The sequence below is a fragment of the Calidris pugnax genome, unplaced genomic scaffold, assembly GCF_001431845.1.
Source record: "Calidris pugnax isolate Ruff unplaced genomic scaffold, ASM143184v1 scaffold271, whole genome shotgun sequence".
Classification (NCBI taxonomy): Eukaryota; Metazoa; Chordata; class Aves; order Charadriiformes; family Scolopacidae; genus Calidris; species Calidris pugnax.
The window spans coordinates 934,809-957,224 of NW_015091003.1; the positions used below are offsets into that span (position 1 = coordinate 934,809).

Here is a 22,416-nt window from a genome sequence, read left to right on the forward strand (position 1 = left end):
TCTAGACAAGATTCAAAGTTACAAACCTTTATTTCCTTTGAGCAGGGAAATTCCAACTAAAAGATGACTATCATTCATCACAATACCTTGATTTTAAGCACACAAACATATTTCACCAGAGATAACCAAAGTGCAGGGATCAAAGTCATTTTACTTTCCAGCTCTGATGGAAAAAAAATACCTCATTGAATCAGGGCCTTTATAGCTGGACATCAAAATATGCAAGATCAATGATGAACTGTGAAAGACCAAGAAATCCAAACTAGACATTTTTAACAATGTTAATGAAATTTATCTATGCTGAACTTAAAATGAAATCTAACAAATACTCATGGTTCAACCCAGTGATTGCCCTCTCCTGAACGCAGTGTAGTATGCCAACTCTGCTCAACCACTTCTCTTTCTGTGGAAGCACCTTTGTTGTTATTCACACAAGAGGACAAGTCTTTGTTGCTACTGGTTCCAACCAACCTCTGGAAATGCCTATTCTACAAGCTTATTCTGAATTCAGAACTGATGTGATTAGGAAACAGGCTCACCAATTCAAAACCACTAGCAAAAAAAATCACTTTAGAAGATAAAGCAAAAAAGTGATAACTCTCTACACAAAAAGGCATTATTATAATTCAGACACCTTGGGCTCAATATTCTTACTGTTTACACCAACATAGATCAGAAGTGACTCCACAAAGTTACTGCAGCGTGTAACTGTTCAGGACGAGAGGTGAAAGGCTTTCAATACTCTTTCCCATCACTGGCCACCAGACCTAGAAACCAAATGACAACACCCCATACCTTCCTGGCAGGATTCTTAAAAAACAAAAGGCAAGATGGTAAGCAAATTAATAACATTTGCCAATATTATCCAGCTAATAAATTACAAGGAACACTAGTGGTGAGCACTGTACTGGAGTTTAAAGAAGATGTCTGATAGTTACAGTAGTAGGCTTTAAAGACAGAGGACTGGGAGATGCCCTACAATTAAAATTTCGTTAGTAACCTAGCTGATTTCCAGATACCTTCCAAAACCTTCTGAAGACAGCCTTAGGTCAAGACCACAGATGAAAATCACTTGAGATGATAAACAACTAAGGTACAACTCTGTATAGAACAGAGCTTTATAAGTGAGTTAGTTCTTAGTAAATAACTGGAAGGGAACTGTAGCTGTTAGAAAGCCAGTTAGAAGAAAAATTGGTGTTTTCCTATTGATCCCATGCAGGACAAATCAGCTACATGGAAGTCCAACCAAACTGAGGTGGTTTTTTCGTTTGTTTGTTCCACTCCTCCTGTTCTTTGGAGCACCAACTGGCTGGACTTCTTTCCTCACACTAAATCCTATCTAACGGACCAGGTTTTGCTGGCAGCCACGCTTCCGTGAGGCGAGGAGACAGCTCCAGCACACGCTTTCTTGCAGGGCTGAAAGCAGGCTCAGGCCCACTGCTTTAATCCAGAAACAATCCTGTAATGCTCTGAAGGACCAGTGTAGACTGGGACACTTAATAGAAGAACCACCTTTCCCCCTAAATGCTACCTCTCACTTAATAGATGTGACCATCATTAACATCATACGCTCACAAACAATCCTCCAGCCCACCGAACCTGAGAAATGCCAGACTCCATTTGGTGCTCACTCACAGAAGCAGACACAAGAATATCTCTGGAGAAGTCCAAGAAGTTACACTGGCCTGACAGCAGTGCTGGGGAGAGGCTTAAAGTGTCTATGAACAATACTGTAATAAAAAAATTTGTTTCCAACTCGTTTTCCTGTGTCATCTTCCATTCCAGTTTCTCTGCAGTTGTGCTTGCGGCCCATTTTCGAGGCAGTTTTCTGGACTCAGTGTGTGCTCGTGTAAAGGCCATTACTTGCAATAAACTCCATTAGAAAGTGCTTATCTCTGACAAATCACCCTCCAGTCTGTTTTCTCCTCGGTGTCTTTTTAGCAGGCAGTTAATGAAGTTAGCAGCGGTGACCCTTAAAGTGATACTTATAGAGTACTTATTGCTAATACGTTGCTCACAGTAATTCTTCCAAGCAGAGATGACAGGGAAGGAGCGGCAAGGACTTCTCTGTTCTGATTTGTGGGTGGGTGGTTGTTTTTTTTTTTCCTAAAGCAGATTTTAACAAAAAGATGAAGGCTGCTTCAGCGTTTCGTGAGTCCCCGTTCTCTACTGACTTCATCCTTCCTCCTTTTCCCACTCAAATCCAGGCTGCTTCTAGTCTGGCTGCATCAGCAGACTGGCTGGGGCAAGCTCGCAGGGTTCCCTTTCCAGCAGGGGCTTGGGGTGGATGCTCCAGGGAGGACCCTGGGGAGGACCCTTTGCCAATCCCACGGGCTGATGTGATTTCTCACCAACAGGAACCTCTTGTCGACAGCCTTGTTCTTTCTCCTCTTCTGCCGAAGTCTCTACTGCTTTGTTGTATGTTATAGGCTGTTCCTCCACTGGAGAAAACGGAGACGTATTACTGAAAGCCATTTGAGAAGCTTCACAATAAGCTCAGAGAAAGCTACTGGCAGCTTTGAAAGGAAGCACAGAATCAAGTTAAGAAAATTACAGAACCAATCCGTGCCAACAGAACAAAAAAAAAAAGAGGCAAAGCCAAGAAAATATTTCAGATTTTAAGAAATGACTTGTCCTAGGCACATCTCATGGCTTTCTGTTTTAATATAGAAGAAGAGGAAAACACGTGCCTGTGACAGCAAGACCACCTGCCTGGCAAAATTAAGCTCCCTGCTCCAAGGTCAGAAGATCTTAGAATTGTTCATTGGCATGGTGTAAGATCTTTCTATAACGTGTTAGAAAAGACACCAGATTATTTGCCAGTCTTGTTATCCACAATGGTCAAACCACTTTTGCTAAGAATTTTCAACTAGGAAAAAAAATATCACACACCTGTCACGAGAAATTTCTGTTCCAATAGCTGCATCTGATAAAACTATAAATGAAAACAGAGCTTCCTAATGGGAAACATCAGGCTTCCTGCACTGGATGGTACAGTTCTACACGTGTTCACAATATTAGTCCGACAAAGTCAATGTGAGGCATATTTTCTAGTGATGAATAAAGTGATTTCCCAATTTATGTCTAAGGACAGGATGGGCAATTTTGAAAGTCTTGCAAGATGCTTGCCCAATTGAGTACCCTCAAACATTTGTCTTTGCATATTTCTAAATGACTGACGCAAACTGGGTTCTCTGGTAACTTCTATAGTTAGGAGGTATATATGGTAAATAAGACAAATGGTTGAGGATGTCAGTCTTTCTCCATCATTTCTCACCATCTGAGCAATTAGGAGATTCAGTTGCTGCATATACAGCAGCATTTCCTAAAATTCATAGCGGTCCAGCTGGTAACCTGGAACCATGGAAGCCCAGTGTGTGCTCCTCTGCACCAGGGATGGGAGGTACATCTCCTTTATTCATCTCAATTTTTTTTTTAGTTCAGTTGCCGCATATACAGCAGCATTTCCTAAAATTCTTGATTACCTGGAACCATGGAAAGCCAGTGTGTGCTCCTCTGCACCAGGGATGGGAGGTACATCTCCTTTATTCATCTCAATTTTTTTTTTAAGCATCAAACACTCCCCAGGCAGTCAAACATCTTAACACAAAAAAGCAGACCTGCAGTTGCTGCCGCAGGGCACAAAGTTTCTGGGGAGTCCTGGACCCCTCACACACCACATCAGTCATCCTGCCTGAATGAATTCGGAATGTCAAAGTATATCTTTCCATGGATGTACATTCCCCATCAGTATGATGGGCATAACTCACTTGCTATGAAGCAAACCTGCGAAGTTCTATGTAAGTGCAGAAATATGATGTTGTTACTATCATGAAAAGCATCTGGCTTCTTATGAGCATGAAAGCACTGTTGTAGTGTAATTTCTCATGAGTAATCTGCAAAGTGAAAGACTGAATGGTCCCTTCCCAGCAATACAAACACGGCTTCTGCTACGCACAGCTTGCTATAAACAGGCCAGAAATATAATTTTGATTCCTCTGTCTCCTCTATCTGCTGCTGCTCCTGCTGGCACAAAGGTAAGGAGACATCTACTAAGGAAGGAAATCCTACTCACCATATTCTGAAGGACAGGCAGGACGGGGATCTGCTGTCTCACACTCAATTAGATCAACCGCTTTAGTCTCCAGAGAACTGTTACACTCCTTAACAACTGCAAACTGCAAATACATAAAATATGCACAAAATATACAGAGCGCAAATTAATATAAAATGAACCAGTTTTCTGAAACCCAAGAGGCAAACTAGAAGAGCCACACACTCCAACCACAGCAGGGGGAAAAAGGTCATCCTGGCTTCTGGGATGACCCTTCCCCTGCAGATAATTAAACATTTGAGTTGATGACAGCCCCGGTCTTTCTTTGGAAAGCGTGCAGCCCCAGTCTAGTAAAGAACTACCCCTTCTGTTGCCTTGAAAATTAACCTTTCAAGATGCAAGAACAAATGTATATGAAAATCAACCCCCCTCCATAATACTGAGGGCCACTTTTAAAGTCTTAGGGAGACCCACGACCAGACAGCAGAGGGAAGGAAGCGAGCCTCCCTCTCCAGCTCTCAGCACCACCTGGGGTCTGCAATTCCATCATCCCACAGTGACAGTGGAAGTGACACCTCAGGAGCAGAAGGCAGGACCTTCTGGGAGAACATGCTGAAAAGACCAGGGGGAAGAGGTACAGGAAAGCAATATGAAGCACTGTGCAGCAATAGTATGGAAAAAAAGAGTAAAACACAGTAAAAAGAGGATGTTTAAATTGTGGGGATGGGGAAGAAAAGAAAACATCTCTAAATAAGATGCCCCAACAGAAGGACTGACAGATTCAGTGTTCCAGGTGGATAATTGGTGGATTTATATGGATAGACCACAGATGTAGCAGGTGTGACTATTTAGGCATCAGTTCATTTACATAAAATCTGTAGGCTTGCAGCTGCTAACCCACATGTGACAGACCCCCAGAGGAGATTTGGCTACACACAGTTCTGCAAAATTTGACTGTGCAAAGCAGAACACTTGCTGGACAAAAAGTCTCAGGGTGGCATCGATAGCCAAGCATGTGCAGAAGTTTACCAAGGCTTATATATCCCAAGGAGAAACCTAGCCTGGCTTATTGAACCCAAAAATGAATGTGAAAAAAAAACTAAGGCATACCCTCTGCTACATGTAGCCTCACTTGGTAGAATAGAAGTAAAAGGGAAAAGTGAATGACACTTGGATAATTTATAGGTATTACAATACCTAGTATTTTATATCCATGACAGCATAAAACCTTGTTATCCTCTACACTAACTGAGATGGGCAACAAGAAAGTCTTCGCACACCCTCTCCTCAGCCTCACCAACTGAGCAGTAGCACTGCGAGCTAGAAAAGGAGTGAATTTCATGGGCTTTTTACACATCATGCAGTCCCCATAAGAAATGCTTCGTTAGGATTATTTATGCTGTGTAAATCAATAGCACCCCAAAACTTATTCCAGTACATTAAGAGCTGAGAAGCTATAGAGTTTTCTGTCCCCAACGTTGTATAATCTCTTTTTTTACATAAAGCTTCCCAATAATCCAGTGTGAGCGAATAGTAGAAATGGACAACTTCCTGCTGCTTTTTGGGAACCCTCCAGTTTCTAACCTGAGTGCATGCATGCATAAAGCCACAGTGAACTTAACGCTCAATGGCTACATCAGCACAGAGAAAATCACATGCATGGAACCACAGGAATCCATTACTGTGTAAGCAGCAATAATTAGCAAAGGGTCAGTGATTTCCTCTTCCAGACTGCAACAAGCCATTTGCAATAAATTACTTTATTAATGTATTTGATGTCTCCCACTGCAAGAACGCGGGGTGAAATTTAACACGAGTGTGTAATAGTTGAGTAGCCTGGATTTGTTTTTGTTGATTCAGTCCATTGCTTAGCTGTCTAATTACACCTAATTCAGCAAAAATGTCATTGACCACTAGCATTAACTGTGGGGACAACAGCAGGTGGGAACAGAGCTGATGAGCTGCAGGCCTCCTAGAGCACTGCTCCCAGGCAATGAGCTGTTCTTAGCCCCAGCAAATGTTTCCCATTTTCCCAGCCTCAGCTATTTTGCAAGCTGCGGTTTTTGTCTCTGCTGCGAACACACGATGACATCGTAATGATTCAGCACATTTCCTGTCCAGTACCTGGAGGAATAAAGTGCTGGTAATAAAAGGTCCCCAAGAGTACGGAGTTGACCAGCTAAGAAACAATATGTCATAACCAGGGTCAAGTCAATTCAGTACTCCCAACATATGTTTGATAATGTGTTTCAGTGGCTACTCGCTCACAAATCCTGCCAGACACTCAATCTAAACCACTTGCGAAGCCTTCTCTGGGTTGATTAAAAATCCTTGGATTTGCACTGTAAATATTCCATGATATTCAACCCCTCAAACAGACTCCCAAGTAGAACAAACTCATCTCTTTCTGGAGTCAAAGATTTGGAGCAGAGTCAAACTTCAGGCCTTTTAAAGTCAAATTCTTTTGCGACCGTGACTACTACGCACATGGTTCTTGTACCTTCCCAGCTATAGCTGGTTGTGAAAGGCTTTAAAACCTTCAGTAATACCCATACTAAAAAAAAAAACACCATGTGTGTGGTTACCCCAGTGAAAAGGTATGTGCTTCCCTAGAGTTTATTACCAACCCTGTACAAGTATAAACACTTCCAGTAGTCTTTTCCACTGGCATAACTGGGTTTGTTTTGAAGTGTGTGTGCTGATGATGCTGATGTGATGCCACCTGGACAAGCATGGTGACGCCTGCATTGCAGCAGCTGACCCAGAGCTGGATGATCTGCATGAGCAGACGAGCTCTCAGGGGAAGTCATGCCATTCTGAGAAAGGAGTCCCGGACTGGGCACAGAGGTGGCCACAGATGCCAACTAAGTCACTTTCCCCAACTTCAAGCTTCAAGTGCTATCAGCTAACAGTGTAATGTCATTTTAACGCCAGTGAGAGCCAGGTCCTTAGATCAGATCTTAAGGGGCCAAATTCTCCAAAGCAACTTCAACAGAAACAGGCCAGTACAACCAGATCATCATGGCATTGCTACCTACACCGCTGCAAAATCTGTATTTTATATTCCCCCCCAAACTGCCCAAGAACACCCGGGTTGTTTTTCTTTACAAGGCAGCAGCCTCTAATACAAAGACATTTAATTTCATCAACCCCCAAAATAAAGTTTAACATCTCATGTAGCACACACAATGCTTGGCTTCCAAGAAGCCTTTTTCACTGAGGGCATACTTTCCTGTGAAAATAACTCTGTGATATGCCATGTCATCACATTGCCATTTCCTTAATTTAGAACACAGTTCCCCAACTGTTGTGTTCAAAGCTAACAATAACACTGGCTAATGGTTGCAATACATCCAAGGCAGCTGTGAACTTTGAGGGATAACAATGAGGTAAGATGAACTAGGGTTCACAGCAAAGCACTTGATGACTCTAGCAGTTATTTAATATATTTAAGATGTGAATTATTTGATGGATAATCTCAAGTGGATCCCTAACACTCTTTGATCCTTCCTGCTTCCCTCTCCACTCCGCATTAATATAGTTACCCGAGACTTGCTGCTTATAGGCGTCACGTTCTCATTGTCAGCGCGGCTGCTCCCATCTCTTGCCACTTCTGCATACAGATTCTTCTTATACAAGTTTTGACTTCTGCAACAGAACAAAAGCTGAGACAATTTTTTTTAATTTTTTTTTGCTTTGGGAGGAAGAGATGCTGCTTCCTTCCACATATTAATCTGCACACATTTACAGAAGGGACATAATACATTCCTCCTATTAAAAATTTAGGTTACAGCCAATAAAATGAACAGCGTCTGTGGGTGAAGCTCAGAAATAAAAATCTGACTGTATTTTTGTACACCATGGATAGTTACAACTATGAAAGTCGCCTCTGCATTCACCTGCATCATTTATGAAAAACAATGGTTTCAGAAATTATTATGAAATAAGCAAACCAAAAGCCTCAAAAAGCTTGGAACTAAGACATTTCCAGGAAGAAGTATGACCGACAGAATTAGCTCAAGGGGAAAAAAAAACCAAGAGTAAAACCTGGAGTTGGAAAAGGGTATGAATAATCAGCTCTAAGTGGCTAGTTCCATAAATTCAAAAGTTGTCATTTTTGCAGTTAAACAGCAATCACTTACAAGGCAGTATTAAAAGCTCATTCAGGCCCTAATATAGAAAACACGGTCATAAGAAAAAGAGCTGATTTACAGTGCTTGAGATCCAAATCAGTACATCTTTACTGATTTTCCATACATGTTGTCTCCTCTAAGCTAAGAAAATTACTGTTCCACTCTTCAAATTCCAGAAGTCTCATTCATTTTAAATGCAATTTAATAAGACATGTACCAAAAAAACCTGGAATTTTCCTTGTATTTTTATATCACATTCATATACTAACTGGGGAAGTGCATCTGCCATAATTACCGTATGTTGCTCCCTTCATGAAAATCCAATGTAAATAAAATTTGCTTTTTGCCTGAAAAAAGAAAGACCTCTCTCCATTACGGATTTTCTCCCCAGATTCTCTGTAATGTGTTTGTGTGTATTCAAATATTGTTTTAAAAAAGTAAAAAGTAATTGCTTACAGTAGAGGATAAGACTGAGACTGCTAATACGAAATGAAATAGATCTGAGGGTATATCCACAGAGCAGAATGCTGAGAAATAAGGTAAATTAGTCTATTTTGACTTTTCCTGACACTGTGGCAAGGCTGCTGTTCCTGTTTTGTCAGCTGGACGTGCCCGTTCCGCATTGCGGCTCGTAGCATTGACACAACTCCAGCCCCTTTTCAAGAGCTCACACGCAGGCACGGTCCTCAGTCAGGTGCCCCGGTACTTAATTCTACATCTTACTTTACAGCACGTGGAGTAACAGATGCCAGATGGGCTTGGCCAGCACGAGAGTCTTCGTGTGAGACTGAGCACAAGCAGACAAGGCAGTGAGGTCTAGTTGACTGAGCGTGGGCAAGAGGCCAAGAATTTCCCAATCCTAATCCCAAACCTACTGTCTACTTTTTGCACAGCCTTGGCCAACTGAGGCGGGGTGACAGTCGGCGTTAAATCTGCGACGCAGATATTTATTTTATTTTGGTTAGAAAAGAGTTATTTCCTTGCTTCCCAAGCAAGATAGGAAACTTGGCATACTATACAGTCAGACTACATAAACCTAACATTAAGAATAACAGAATACTCTTCAGCCGACTGCAGTCATTGAGCAAACCAACACAAGACTTTGGTATTCTTGGCCTCCAGTTTACACATTTTTCAAATTGGCAGGTGTAGACGTCCAACCTCATTTCCTCCAATTAAAAGGAGATAGATGTCTCCATTTTAAAGGGGAAGGAACAGGGCTATTACAGACTTAAACGGTACATTTCAAAATACAGTAGATTATGTGAAAAAGCAGTATAGCAATTTCAACCCAAATACTGGTTTCCAGACTCCAGTTAAATAGGGATCTTAGGCCAGTTGGTTTCATTTTGATCTAGTTATGCTAGTAATAACTGCAGTACAAATTAAATCAAGCATGTAATTGAAAACTTGCTGTTGAGGTAAATAGTTATATTGATCAAAAGCATTTGGCAAGCAAGGAAGGTAAATCATGGAGAAATGACAAAAAAAAGAGAGGAAGGGAAGAGAATTAAATCTTCACACCTTAAAACCTGCCATATTCTGGCTATTTTTCATGACAGTTTATACGACAAATGTGGGAAATATAAGAATCTCACAAGTTGTCTATTCTGTATGTACCATTCCACTGATTAGCTTCTGAACGCTAGGCCATGAGAACAAACCAGGCTGTGCCTAGCTTTAATTCTGGGCCTCTATCATTAGTTAATAGAAAATAAGAAGCACAACAGCTTCTCTATGTTTATGGACTAAATATGCTAGGAAGCATTAAATAAAAATGGAAAATATTAGCTTCCATAGTTAACTTCTTTTGTACCTTAACTTTTTATGTCTAGGAGAGTCTAATTTTAAAATTCAACTAAACCACAAAACAAAACCCCTGCATAGGGAGGGCATGTCAGGATGCAGCAGTAGACTCTTGATTTGGCTGTCTGGCTTTTTATTTGTTTACTTTTAAATATGCATTTAAATAAGAGCCTCTGAGAACAGTTATTGGCCAAGGTCATGGCCAAAAGAATAACTTAATAAATGCTGAGTACTTTCCAGTCCAAGGGACATCGATGACGTTTAATTTCACATCAGACTGGGTTCTTAAATAGTGACTGGAGGGATTCTTTTTGCCATGAGAAGAATCCCAAACCTGCCCAATTCATTGCAGCCATGGAAAATGCCAGGGAGTACTTTTACAACAGATGTGCCTTAGGCTCACATCATCTGATTTTACTCTTTCTCCTGCCAAGAAAACTGCTTTCACGTTCATTGCTGCAGGCATCACTGGGGAAGTTTGCTTCTGGAAGAGTAGTGCACTCCTTTTCTCAATGGTAAGGGAAACTTTCATGTGTCACACAACACTGCAAGGGAAGTAAAACCAAACTATGGGGGTAGCTAGCAGAGGAGAGCCAAACCCTACCATGAGAGTTTCAGACATCTACAGCTCTTAAGGGAAATCAAGGAAGAAGTGATTAGCATGCTCCCGAACGCTCTCATCAATAAAACTATGGGTCTTCTTCAAACCTAGTAAGGTCTATTCTTCACCCCTCCAAACACGTCACTCACTAACACCAACGCAAGTACTGCAAGAAAGGGCCATGCCAGAACTTTCTGGATTATTCCTAGATCCAATTACTGAAAAACACAAGAGCAGCAAGGATGATATGGCACTTTCCACCAGCTGAAAAGCGGCTCACTTTCTTTGCCATGAGCCCCCTGTGAAAGTCAGCAGTGTCTACCCCCGTCCACGTGTCCACCGTATGTGTTTGGAAGCACTACCTAGAATCATAGAATGGTTAGGGTTGGAAGGGACCTCAAAGATCATCCAGTTCCAACCCCCCTGCCCTGGGCAGGGACACCTCCCACCAGACCAGGTTGCTCAAAGCCCCATCCAGCCTGGCCTTGAACACTTCCAAGGATGGGACATCCACAACTTCCCTGGGCAGTACCTGTGGCAGTAGGCAGCCAGGAACCCCAGCAGCAGCAGGAGGACCAGCACGGCTATGCACACTGTGATGGTGATGTTCCTCATCTTCACCCGCTCGGCGTGCTGCTGCTCCCACCACTCCAGGTCGCTGAACTGGCACCGCTCCCCGACGTAGCCCGTCACACAGCTGCCAAAGAGAAGCCAGCACGCTTTGGTAACAGGCAGCAGAGGGGAAAAAAAACCCAGATCATCACTTCAGTCACCTGGTGTATTGATTTACCATTGGCAGCTGCCTCAGAAATATCTGGTTGAATTTAGTAGTGGTGAAAGCAAAAATGACTTTAAAGGGATGGCTGTCAAAAGCTGTAGAATTCAATATTAAAAGACTTTTTTACTGTATAGCTATAGAATTATACAGCGAGGTTATAATTTCCAGATTCTAATGAGTAAAGAATAGAAAAAAATAATTTTCTCTTAAATCCTGCTGTGTTTTTATTGTTTCTCTAAGATTTTCCATTTAACTGTTCCCAGCAGCAAGCTTCCCTTTCTTTGAAATAGGCAATATAAAATTTACTCATATTTTCAGAGTGATTTGGTTAAGGGAATCAAATTTTAATCTGAATCCTTACTTTAAAATAAAAGATGAATGAAAAGTGTCTAAAAAACCCTCACGTGGCCCAGAAATATCTTCATAAGTTAGTTTTAATACAAGCTTCTTCTGCAGGCACTTTTTGTTTGTTTGTTTGTTTTTACCATGGTAACACCCGACATAAAAATATCAGCACATAAAACCCTCAAATCAAAATTACTAGAATGTGAAAAAAAAGATCAAAAAGAATCCCAGCCTAATTTTACTGTCCAAGATAAGAGACATAAAAAATGAATAATAAACACCAAAAAAAAGAAAAGTCTACTCAATTCATAACAATCTCTCAGCAACGTAGGCTCAAATCCTGCTCACAATTTTTAATCAGTCTAGTTTTACTCAAATCAAAAGAGTTAATGAAATGAGCCAAAGAAGCAAGATTTGACCTGCAGCAGCTTTTAATGACCTAATGACCTTGAAAGTGTTATATCAGCATTCATTATTAAATCAGGCACAAGCACTCTGCACACATTTACAGAAGGGACATAATACATTCCTCCTATTAAAAATTTAGGTTACAGCCAATAAAATGAACAGCGTCTGTGGGTGAAGCTCAGAAATAAAAATCTGACTGTATTTTTGTACACCATGGATAGTTACAACTATGAAAGTCGCCTCTGCATTCACCTGCATCATTTATGAAAAACAATGGTTTCAGAAATTATTATGAAATAAGCAAACCAAAAGCCTCAAAAAGCTTGGAACTAAGACATTTCCAGGAAGAAGTATGACCGACAGAATTAGCTCAAGGGGAAAAAAAAACCAAGAGTAAAACCTGGAGTTGGAAAAGGGTATGAATAATCAGCTCTAAGTGGCTAGTTCCATAAATTCAAAAGTTGTCATTTTTGCAGTTAAACAGCAATCACTTACAAGGCAGTATTAAAAGCTCATTCAGGCCCTAATATAGAAAACACGGTCATAAGAAAAAGAGCTGATTTACAGTGCTTGAGATCCAAATCAGTACATCTTTACTGATTTTCCATACATGTTGTCTCCTCTAAGCTAAGAAAATTACTGTTCCACTCTTCAAATTCCAGAAGTCTCATTCATTTTAAATGCAATTTAATAAGACATGTACCAAAAAAACCTGGAATTTTCCTTGTATTTTTATATCACATTCATATACTAACTGGGGAAGTGCATCTGCCATAATTACTGTATGTTGCTCCCTTCATGAAAATCCAATGTAAATAAAATTTGCTTTTTGCCTGAAAAAAGAAAGACCTCTCTCCATTACGGATTTTCTCCCCAGATTCTCTGTAATGTGTTTGTGTGTATTCAAATATTGTTTTAAAAAAGTAAAAAGTAATTGCTTACAGTAGAGGATAAGACTGAGACTGCTAATACGAAATGAAATAGATCTGAGGGTATATCCACAGAGCAGAATGCTGAGAAATAAGGTAAATTAGTCTATTTTGACTTTTCCTGACACTGTGGCAAGGCTGCTGTTCCTGTTTTGTCAGCTGGACGTGCCCGTTCCGCATTGCGGCTCGTAGCATTGACACAACTCCAGCCCCTTTTCAAGAGCTCACACGCAGGCACGGTCCTCAGTCAGGTGCCCCGGTACTTAATTCTACATCTTACTTTACAGCACGTGGAGTAACAGATGCCAGATGGGCTTGGCCAGCACGAGAGTCTTCGTGTGAGACTGAGCACAAGCAGACAAGGCAGTGAGGTCTAGTTGACTGAGCGTGGGCAAGAGGCCAAGAATTTCCCAATCCTAATCCCAAGCCTACTGTCTGCTTTTTGCACAGCCTTGGCCAACTGAGGCGGGGTGATAGTCGGCGTTAAATCTGCGATGCAGATATTTATTTTATTTTGGTTAGAAAAGAGTTATTTCCTTGCTTCCCAAGCAAGATAGGAAACTTGGCATACTATACAGTCAGACTACATAAACCTAACATTAAGAATAACAGAATACTCTTCAGCCGACTGCAGTCATTGAGCAAACCAACACAAGACTTTGGTATTCTTGGCCTCCAGTTTACACATTTTTCAAATTGGCAGGTGTAGACGTCCAACCTCATTTCCTCCAATTAAAAGGAGATAGATGTCTCCATTTTAAAGGGGAAGGAACAGGGCTATTACAGACTTAAACGGTACATTTCAAAATACAGTAGATTATGTGAAAAAGCAGTATAGCAATTTCAACCCAAATACTGGTTTCCAGACTCCAGTTAAATAGGGATCTTAGGCCAGTTGGTTTCATTTTGATCTAGTTATGCTAGTAATAACTGCAGTACAAATTAAATCAAGCATGTAATTGAAAACTTGCTGTTGAGGTAAATAGTTATATTGATCAAAAGCATTTGGCAAGCAAGGAAGGTAAATCATGGAGAAATGACAAAAAAAAGAGAGGAAGGGAAGAGAATTAAATCTTCACACCTTAAAACCTGCCATATTCTGGCTATTTTTCATGACAGTTTATACAACAAATGTGGGAAATATAAGAATCTCACAAGTTGTCTATTCTGTATGTACCATTCCACTGATTAGCTTCTGAACGCTAGGTCATGAGAACAAACCAGGCTGTGCCTAGCTTTAATTCTGGGCCTCTATCATTAGTTAATAGAAAATAAGAAGCACAACAGCTTCTCTATGTTTATGGACTAAATATGCTAGGAAGCATTAAATAAAAATGGAAAATATTAGCTTCCATAGTTAACTTCTTTTGTACCTTAACTTTTTATGTCTAGGAGAGTCTAATTTTAAAATTCAACTAAACCACAAAACAAAACCCCTGCATAGGGAGGGCATGTCAGCACGCAGCAGAAGACTCTTGATTTGGCTCCTGTCTGGCTTTTTATTTGTTTACTTTTAAATATGCATTTAAATAAGAGCCTCTGAGAACAGTTATTGGCCAAGGTCATGGCCAAAAGAATAACTTAATAAATGCTGAGTACTTTCCAGTCCAAGGGACATCGATGACGTTTAATTTCACATCAGACTGGGTTCTTAAATAGTGACTGGAGGGATTCTTTTTGCCATGAGAAGAATCCCAAACCTGCCCAATTCATTGCAGCCATGGAAAATGCCAGGGAGTACTTTTACAACAGATGTGCCTTAGGCTCACATCATCTGATTTTACTCTTTCTCCTGCCAAGAAAACTGCTTTCACGTTCATTGCTGCAGGCATCACTGGGGAAGTTTGCTACTGGAAGGGTAGTGTGCTGCTTTTCTCAATGGTAAAGGAAACTTTCATGTGTCACTCAACACTGCAAGGGAAGTAAAACCAAACTATGGGGGTAGCTAGCAGAGGAGAGCCAAACCCTACCATGAGAGTTTCAGACATCTACAGCTCTTAAGGGAAATCAAGGAAGAAGTGATTAGCATGCTTCTGAACGTCCTCATCAATACAACTGTGGGTTTTCTTCAAACCTAGTAAGGTCTATTCTTAACCCCATTTAAACACATGTCACTCACTAACACCAACATGAGTACTGCAGGCAAGGGTCGTGCCAGAACTTTCTGGATTATTCCTAGATCCGATTACTGAAAAACACAAGAGCAGCAAGGATGATATGGCGCTTTCCACCATAGCAGCTCACGTTCTTGGCCATGAGCCCCCTGTGAAAGTCAGCAGTATCTCTTACCCCCGTCCACGCGTCCACCGCGTGTGTTTGGAAGCACTACCTAGAATCATAGAATGGTTAGGGTTGGAAGGGACCTCAAAGATCATCGAGTTCCAACCCCCCTGCCCTGGGCAGGGACACCTCCCACCAGACCAGGTTGCTCAAAGCCCCATCCAGCCTGGCCTTGAACACTTCCAAGGATGGGACATCCACAACTTCCCTGGGCAGTACCTGTGGCAGTAGGCAGCCAGGAACCCCAGCAGCAGCAGGAGGACCAGCACGGCTATGCACACTGTGATGGTGATGTTCCTCATCTTCACCCGCTCGGCGTGCTGCTGCTCCCACCACTCCAGGTCGCTGAACTGGCACCGCTCCCCGACGTAGCCCGTCACACAGCTGCCAAAGAGAAGCCAGCACGCTTTGGTAACAGGCAGCAGAGGGGAAAAAAAACCCAGATCATCACTTCAGTCACCTGGTGTATTGATTTACCATTGGCAGCTGCCTCAGAAATATCTGGTTGAATTTAGTAGTGGTGAAAGCAAAAATGACTTTAAAGGGATGGCTGTCAAAAGCTGTAGAATTCAATATTAAAAGACTTTTTTACTGTATAGCTATAGAATTATACAGCGAGGTTATAATTTCCAGATTCTAATGAGTAAAGAATAGAAAAAAATAATTTTCTCTTAAATCCTGCTGTGTTTTTATTGTTTCTCTAAGATTTTCCATTTAACTGTTCCCAGCAGCAAGCTTCCCTTTCTTTGAAATAGGCAATATAAAATTTACTCATATTTTCAGAGTGATTTGGTTAAGGGAATCAAATTTTAATCTGAATCCTTACTTTAAAATAAAAGATGAATGAAAAGTGTCTAAAAAACCCTCACGTGGCCCAGAAATATCTTCATAAGTTAGTTTTAATACAAGCTTCTTCTGCAGGCACTTTTTGTTTGTTTGTTTGTTTTTACCATGGTAACACCCGACATAAAAATATCAGCACATAAAACCCTCAAATCAAAATTACTAGAATGTGAAAAAAAAGATCAAAAAGAATCCCAGCCTAATTTTACTGTCCAAGATAAGAGACATAAAAAATGAATAATAAACACCAAAAAAAAGAAAAGTCTACTCAATTCATAACAATCTCTCAGCAACGTAGGCTCAAATCCTGCTCACAATTTTTAATCAGTCTAGTTTTACTCAAATCAAAAGAGTTAATGAAATGAGCCAAAGAAGCAAGATTTGACCTGCAGCAGCTTTTAATGACCTAATGACCTTGAAAATGTTATATCAGCATTCATTATTAAATCAGGCACAAGCACTCTCATTCTGCCACAAATTAGAATGCATATACATTGGAAGGCAGAAATCTGCTAATTTTTTAATGTGAGATCACACTAAATTCCAAACAAGCTAGAAGATCTACTTTCTACTATAGGATTTTTTTATTAATTAAAATACAAATCACATTTGGTATGTCATTTTCGCTAGATATTTTTGCTAGGTAACATTTCTTCCACGACTTTGTTTTGTTATTTAATATATTCTGGTCTACATGAATGAATGCTGCCATCTAGTGAGAATTCAGTGCTACATATTTTTGCTAGGTAATATTTTTCCACGACTTTGTTTTGGTATTTAATATATTCTGGTCTACACGAATGAATGCTGCCATCTAGTGAGAATTCAGCAATGTGAGAATTCAGCAAGGTCCACACAGAAACCCTGGCCCCCAAGAACACTGCTTAGCATGATTGCTCCTTAATTTTTGAAACGGCTTCCATTTCCAGCACCGAAGAATACATACATTTGGATTCTTATTATGCACTAACACCTAACAAATAAAAGAAAAAAAGATGTGATATGATTTGAAAGTTCTGCAGTTGCGGACTCTATAGTCTCATAGGAGAAATTCATTGAGGTGAAAAAAAGTTTTCAATGCCTTCAAAATTTACACTAGAAATTTATAACAAATACTAGGGATGGCCAAGAGCCCATCTCCTGTAATGGCTCTGCAAGTTTAGCAGATCTACTTCATTGCAAAGCATCTACTTCATTGCCACGTATGTACACGGGACACATTCTTTTCATATTCCTGCAGGTACAGAGTTCTGTAGGCAGGGGATACCACTCAAATTTAAAAATAAGAAAGCCTAGAATCTGATGGCACATTCCTGCTTGCAGGTACAGATGTTCCTGCAGTGCAGTACAAGGAAGATCTGGGGAAATGGTGGGTCAAAAAAAACCCCTTCAGCACAACGCTTGCTCTCCTCATTCCAGGGTTATACCAGGGCCACCCGAGTTACTGAGACAAGAGGGAGATTTGCCAGCTACGGAACAGCATCCATCCCCTCCCCAGGTCCTCACTCACCAGGTGAGACCCCAGGGAAAGAGGCAGGCATTCGATTTGTCCCACTATAAACACTTTAATGCTTCATTTTGAAGAAAGATATAACACAGATTCAAATATAATCAAGTCACACGAACTCCAGCACTAATAGTTTTGAAGGAATGATTACCCCATGGTAGTAGTGCTGTCACACTGACCAGGCCAAGGCTGACTTCTGGAAATATGTTACACAAACTCCACCACTAATTTTTGAAGGAATGATTACCCCATGATACTAGTGCTGTCACATTGACCAGGCCAAGGCTGACTTCTGGAAATATGAGATTCTTTTTGCTTTTATCAGTAACTGCATTTGGGGATCTGGGACTTAGGCTTCACAAAAATATCAACAGGAGGAAGGAGGTATCTCATTTTTGAGGTCTCATTGCTGCTGTCCCTGTTTGTGAGAAGACCATCATGATGTACCTTTTCTGCCAGGGACAAAGATGCCACAAACTGTAAGGACAAATGCTGACACTAGACTTCTCCTTCCTGGTCCCAATCAGAGAAGACAAGACAGAGGTGTCCTCTTCCATCCCAGAGAGTACAACACATGAACAGCAAGGCCAACAGGGAGGTACAAGTCAGCACAATACGTACAGGAGAGACAGCAAGCACTTCTTTCATAAAGCCATGAGCGCCAAGTCATATTTCCAAAGCAAAGAATTGAATGCTTAGGGAACAAATCCAACCCTACTATTAATTGTAATGAGTGTGGATGGAGTGACCTCTTATAGACACCTGCAGTGATCACTTAGAGAAAAGAGCAGAGGCTAATGATAATTGCTAGCATGAGTGATTAACAGATAATTTATGGACAGACACCTCACTCTCTGCACTCAACTGAGCCCTAAGGATACCATTCATCAGCAGAGACAATACAAATTTCTGTACTTACTTGCAGGCATAGTCTTGTAGATCAGAAACGTAATTGCACACTCCACCATGGAGGCAGTAGGACTCGTACGAAGGAGGGCATCCTACAGAATCACCTTGCACGGGGTGTGTAGAGTATTCATTGCTGACAACAGCAGGGGACACAGTAGATTCTGAAACACGGGATTTCAGAAGGACATCTCAAATTTATGGCTTGCAGTGGCAACATGATCTTACAAAAGAGTTCCAGAACTTCAAGACAGCAAAGTAGGTTAAAATCTCTAATTTTTACCAATTACTTGTGTTTTACCTATTTGCTGAAGTTGCTTATCAAATTTAGACATACAGAAATTTAGATCAAAATACTAAAGATGCTCGATTCCAGATTTGCAGTGAAAGACTCCCAGAGGTTGGCTGCATTCTATCTATTTAGATGTGAGTAGAGTTCTGAAGAAGAACTGCACTGGCTCTCCAGTTACTTAAGCTTAAATGATTTTTGCAACTTATGCAGCTTGAGGGTAAGATAAATCTCTGCCATGCATAAAGTACCAGGGTCAGATGTACAGCTGGGATTTCAGAAGGACATCTCAAATTTATGGCTTGCAGTGGCAACATGATCTTACAAAAGAGTTCCAGAACTTCAAGACAGCAAAGTAGGTTAAAATCTCTAATTTTTACCAATTACTTGTGTTTTACCTATTTGCTGAAGTTGCTTATCAAATTTAGACATACAGAAATTTAGATCAAAATACTAAAGATGCTCGATTCCAGATTTGCAGTGAAAGACTCCCAGAGGTTGGCTGCATTCTATCTATTTAGATGTGAGTAGAGTTCTGAAGAAGAACTGCACTGGCTCTCCAGTTACTTAAGCTTAAATGATTTTTGCAACTTATGCAGCTTGAGGGTAAGATAAATCTCTGCCATGCATAAAGTACCAGGGTCAGATGTACAGCTGAAGGGTGGCTGTTATTTCACACATTTGGATCTCAGACTGAGAAGTTTTCACATGCAACTTGTCATTCCTACGTAGATTATTTCTCCTCTGCTGCCATCCAGTTGACTGCATCTACGTGTGACTGCAGATCACATCTTTTATTGCTTCAAGCTAGCTCAGGTACAGGTAACAGCATCACTGGAGAAGGGAGCTGAAGGGTGGCTGTTATTTCACACATTTGGATCTCAGACTGAGAAGTTTTCACATGCAACTTGTCATTCTTATGTAGATTATTTCTCCTCTGCTGCCATCCAGTTGACTGCATCTACATGTGACTGCAGATCACATTATTGCTTCAAGCTAGCTCAGGTACAGGTAACAGCATCACTGGAGAAGAAGGGAACTCTATTGACCCAATTCTTCAAAGGGTTCTGTAGCCTGCTCTGAATAACACACACAGTCCCCTACGTAGATATCCAAACTAGCTAGTTTTAAAGGTAGCTTTAATATTTCTGCACAGCAGATGCCACAGCAGATCTATAGGTCAGAACCAAGAATTTCTAGCAGTATGGCTTAGCACAAACACGCCTAATCGCTCTTATACATTTATGGGATCAGTTTTATGACTCACACCAGTTTTATTGCAACATGACCTTCAACGACATTTGTTTTTTAAAATTTCATTTGCAGGAGAACTGCCATGGCAAAGAGCCTGAATGGAAAAGGATGAGTGATTTTAGCGAACCCCAGGTGTGACTGCATTCTGCAAAGAAAATTTCAGCTTGCTCAAAGAACTGATTAGGGAAAGAACTAAAACAGTGTGTTAACACACATGAAGACACGGGATCAGATTTACAGCTGATGAACCTAGAAGGCATTACTTCCAAGTCATGCATCATTTAAAGTCATAATTTCCTGAGTGATACCTGAAACTAATGAAAGCTTCAGTAACTGAAAAGGAGTGGGAATCCTGATAGGTCTTCTCCTTACAAACCCTATAATTTCCTTCTGTTTTTCTGCAGAAACAGATCTGTGACAATCACATGGTGTCCCTCCATCATCCGACATTCACTTGATCTGGAGTAAAATTTGCTCCAATGAAAGTAAGACAATGAGTCACTCAGCTCCACATTTTCACAGAATGGTGCTGTCACATCGAGGCACTGAAATGAGGGTCCTATAGTCACTAGTGCTGAACCATCAGCAGCTCCCTTCATTACATTGGTAACCAGGTTTTCTAAAGAGCTTCAGAGCCCTTTTGAAAAATTAGCCACTGGATCTGAAAGACTATCTTATTCTGAAGAATTAAGTGGGACTTAAATTATGTGCAGTTCTTCTGCCAGCCTTCTGCAGAGGGAAAGAAGGCCCAGAGACTTTGAAAAATGACACAGACTCAAATCACCTCCAAAAAATGATACCCCCAAGGAGCACTTACTTCAGCTGTTGATTGTAAAGGCCATTAGATAGATGTGTAGACATTTAGGTGATACAAATTAGCATTGAACCTTGAAGTAGGTATTTCCAAACTAAACTCAGATCTGATCTACTTAGTCTATCTCAAAACAGCCTCTTAAAGCAATGCTAAATGGATCCACAAGCTGCCAAGTATGTCACTATACAAGGTTTCCTTAATTTCTAGCTATAACCATTTCTTCAAGAGCACAGTTCTTAGTTAAGACCCACTTGATTTTAACTGCTCACTCCATTTACTCACTGCAGCCGATGCCAGTTCCAGAAGTATCATCAGCACACGAGCAAGTGAAGTTTCCTTCTGTATTTGTGCAGGTTACGTTCTCTCCACAGGTGTGGGACCCCGTCTTGCACTCATCAATATCTGTCACCCAAACAGTCTGCAGTTAGAAGAACGAAATGCCTCAGAGCATCGGCTAAAAGGGCAGCAGTTGCCACACCGCAGTCTCCCGGCCGGGGAAAAACACCAAAGATCTTCCCCCTGCAAATATGCCTTCATGGAAAACGTAACAGAAAAGCAACCAGCGCACTTTCTGTGCCAAGTAATCACGGGCTCCCCAGCCTCTCAGAGCATGCTGTGCTGCTGCAGAAGCTCTCCACGGGGAGAAGGAAGGAAAAGCTTCCCCATGAAAAGTAACGAGCACAGCAGAGTTGAAGAGAAGCCTTTTTTGTACTTTTTCCTACAGTAAAATGAGCCGGATCTGGCCCAAAGCAGAAAATTCACTACTCCAATACTGAACAGTACTGACAGTACTCTAGTACTGAAAACAGAAAATTCAGAGCACTTTTAAAAGCAAAAATACACGAACAAAACTGTTGCAGCATATTTCAAGAAATGTGATTCCAAAAACACAACATGAGCTTGTCTTGTACCATCTCTGTATCTACTAACAAATTCCTGGATGCTGTGCATGCATGCAGGCATCTAAAACTGAAATACAAAAATCACTTCACCGTTTCTGTGGCTTTACAAGTACATTTCAAGTCATCAAACACAAAATGAGTTTCGATTCTGCTTACATCATAACAAGATTGCATCATTTATAAAATGATGTAAAAACATATCTTACTGTAATCTGGACTTAAAGATTGGTTTTCAATAACAGTGGTAGGTACCACAATCATTCTAGCTGAACAATTATACCACAGACAGTGAGAGAGCAGGGCTGCCTGGGGACGCGCCTTGTAGGTAGTTCTGGGACAGCAAGAGGGGCTTGTCACTTCTGTCTGCACTTCCAATATCATCCTTATCTGTGTCAAAAAACCGAAGTCCAGTAAAGACTGTGTAAGAATTGGGTAAAATTTAATGGGCTTTGAATTAGGCTATAAAGGAGAAAGGAAAAAGAAAAGGACAAAAGAGTAGACAAGACTCTCATAAAGCTCTGAACAAACCGCCTGCTGGTCAAATACTGGGGGGGGGGGGGACCTTCC

At 40.9% G+C, this 22,416-nt stretch overlaps 1 protein-coding gene across 1 annotated transcript in view; it reads right to left on the reverse strand.

Moving 5' to 3' along the window:
- The window catches only part of EGF (epidermal growth factor), a 68,825-nt gene continuing 46,409 nt past the window's right edge, over window positions 1-22,416 (reverse strand). The window contains exons 20-25 of the mRNA XM_014955580.1: window positions 21,230-21,349; window positions 18,604-18,754; window positions 15,554-15,718; window positions 7,600-7,702; window positions 4,076-4,178; window positions 1-2,441 (exon numbers count right to left, since the gene is read on the reverse strand). Of these exons, the coding sequence (XP_014811066.1) occupies window positions 2,215-2,441; window positions 4,076-4,178; window positions 7,600-7,702; window positions 15,554-15,718; window positions 18,604-18,754; window positions 21,230-21,349 (869 nt within the window). The 3' untranslated portion in view covers window positions 1-2,214. The remainder of the gene's footprint in view (window positions 2,442-4,075; window positions 4,179-7,599; window positions 7,703-15,553; window positions 15,719-18,603; window positions 18,755-21,229; window positions 21,350-22,416) is intronic.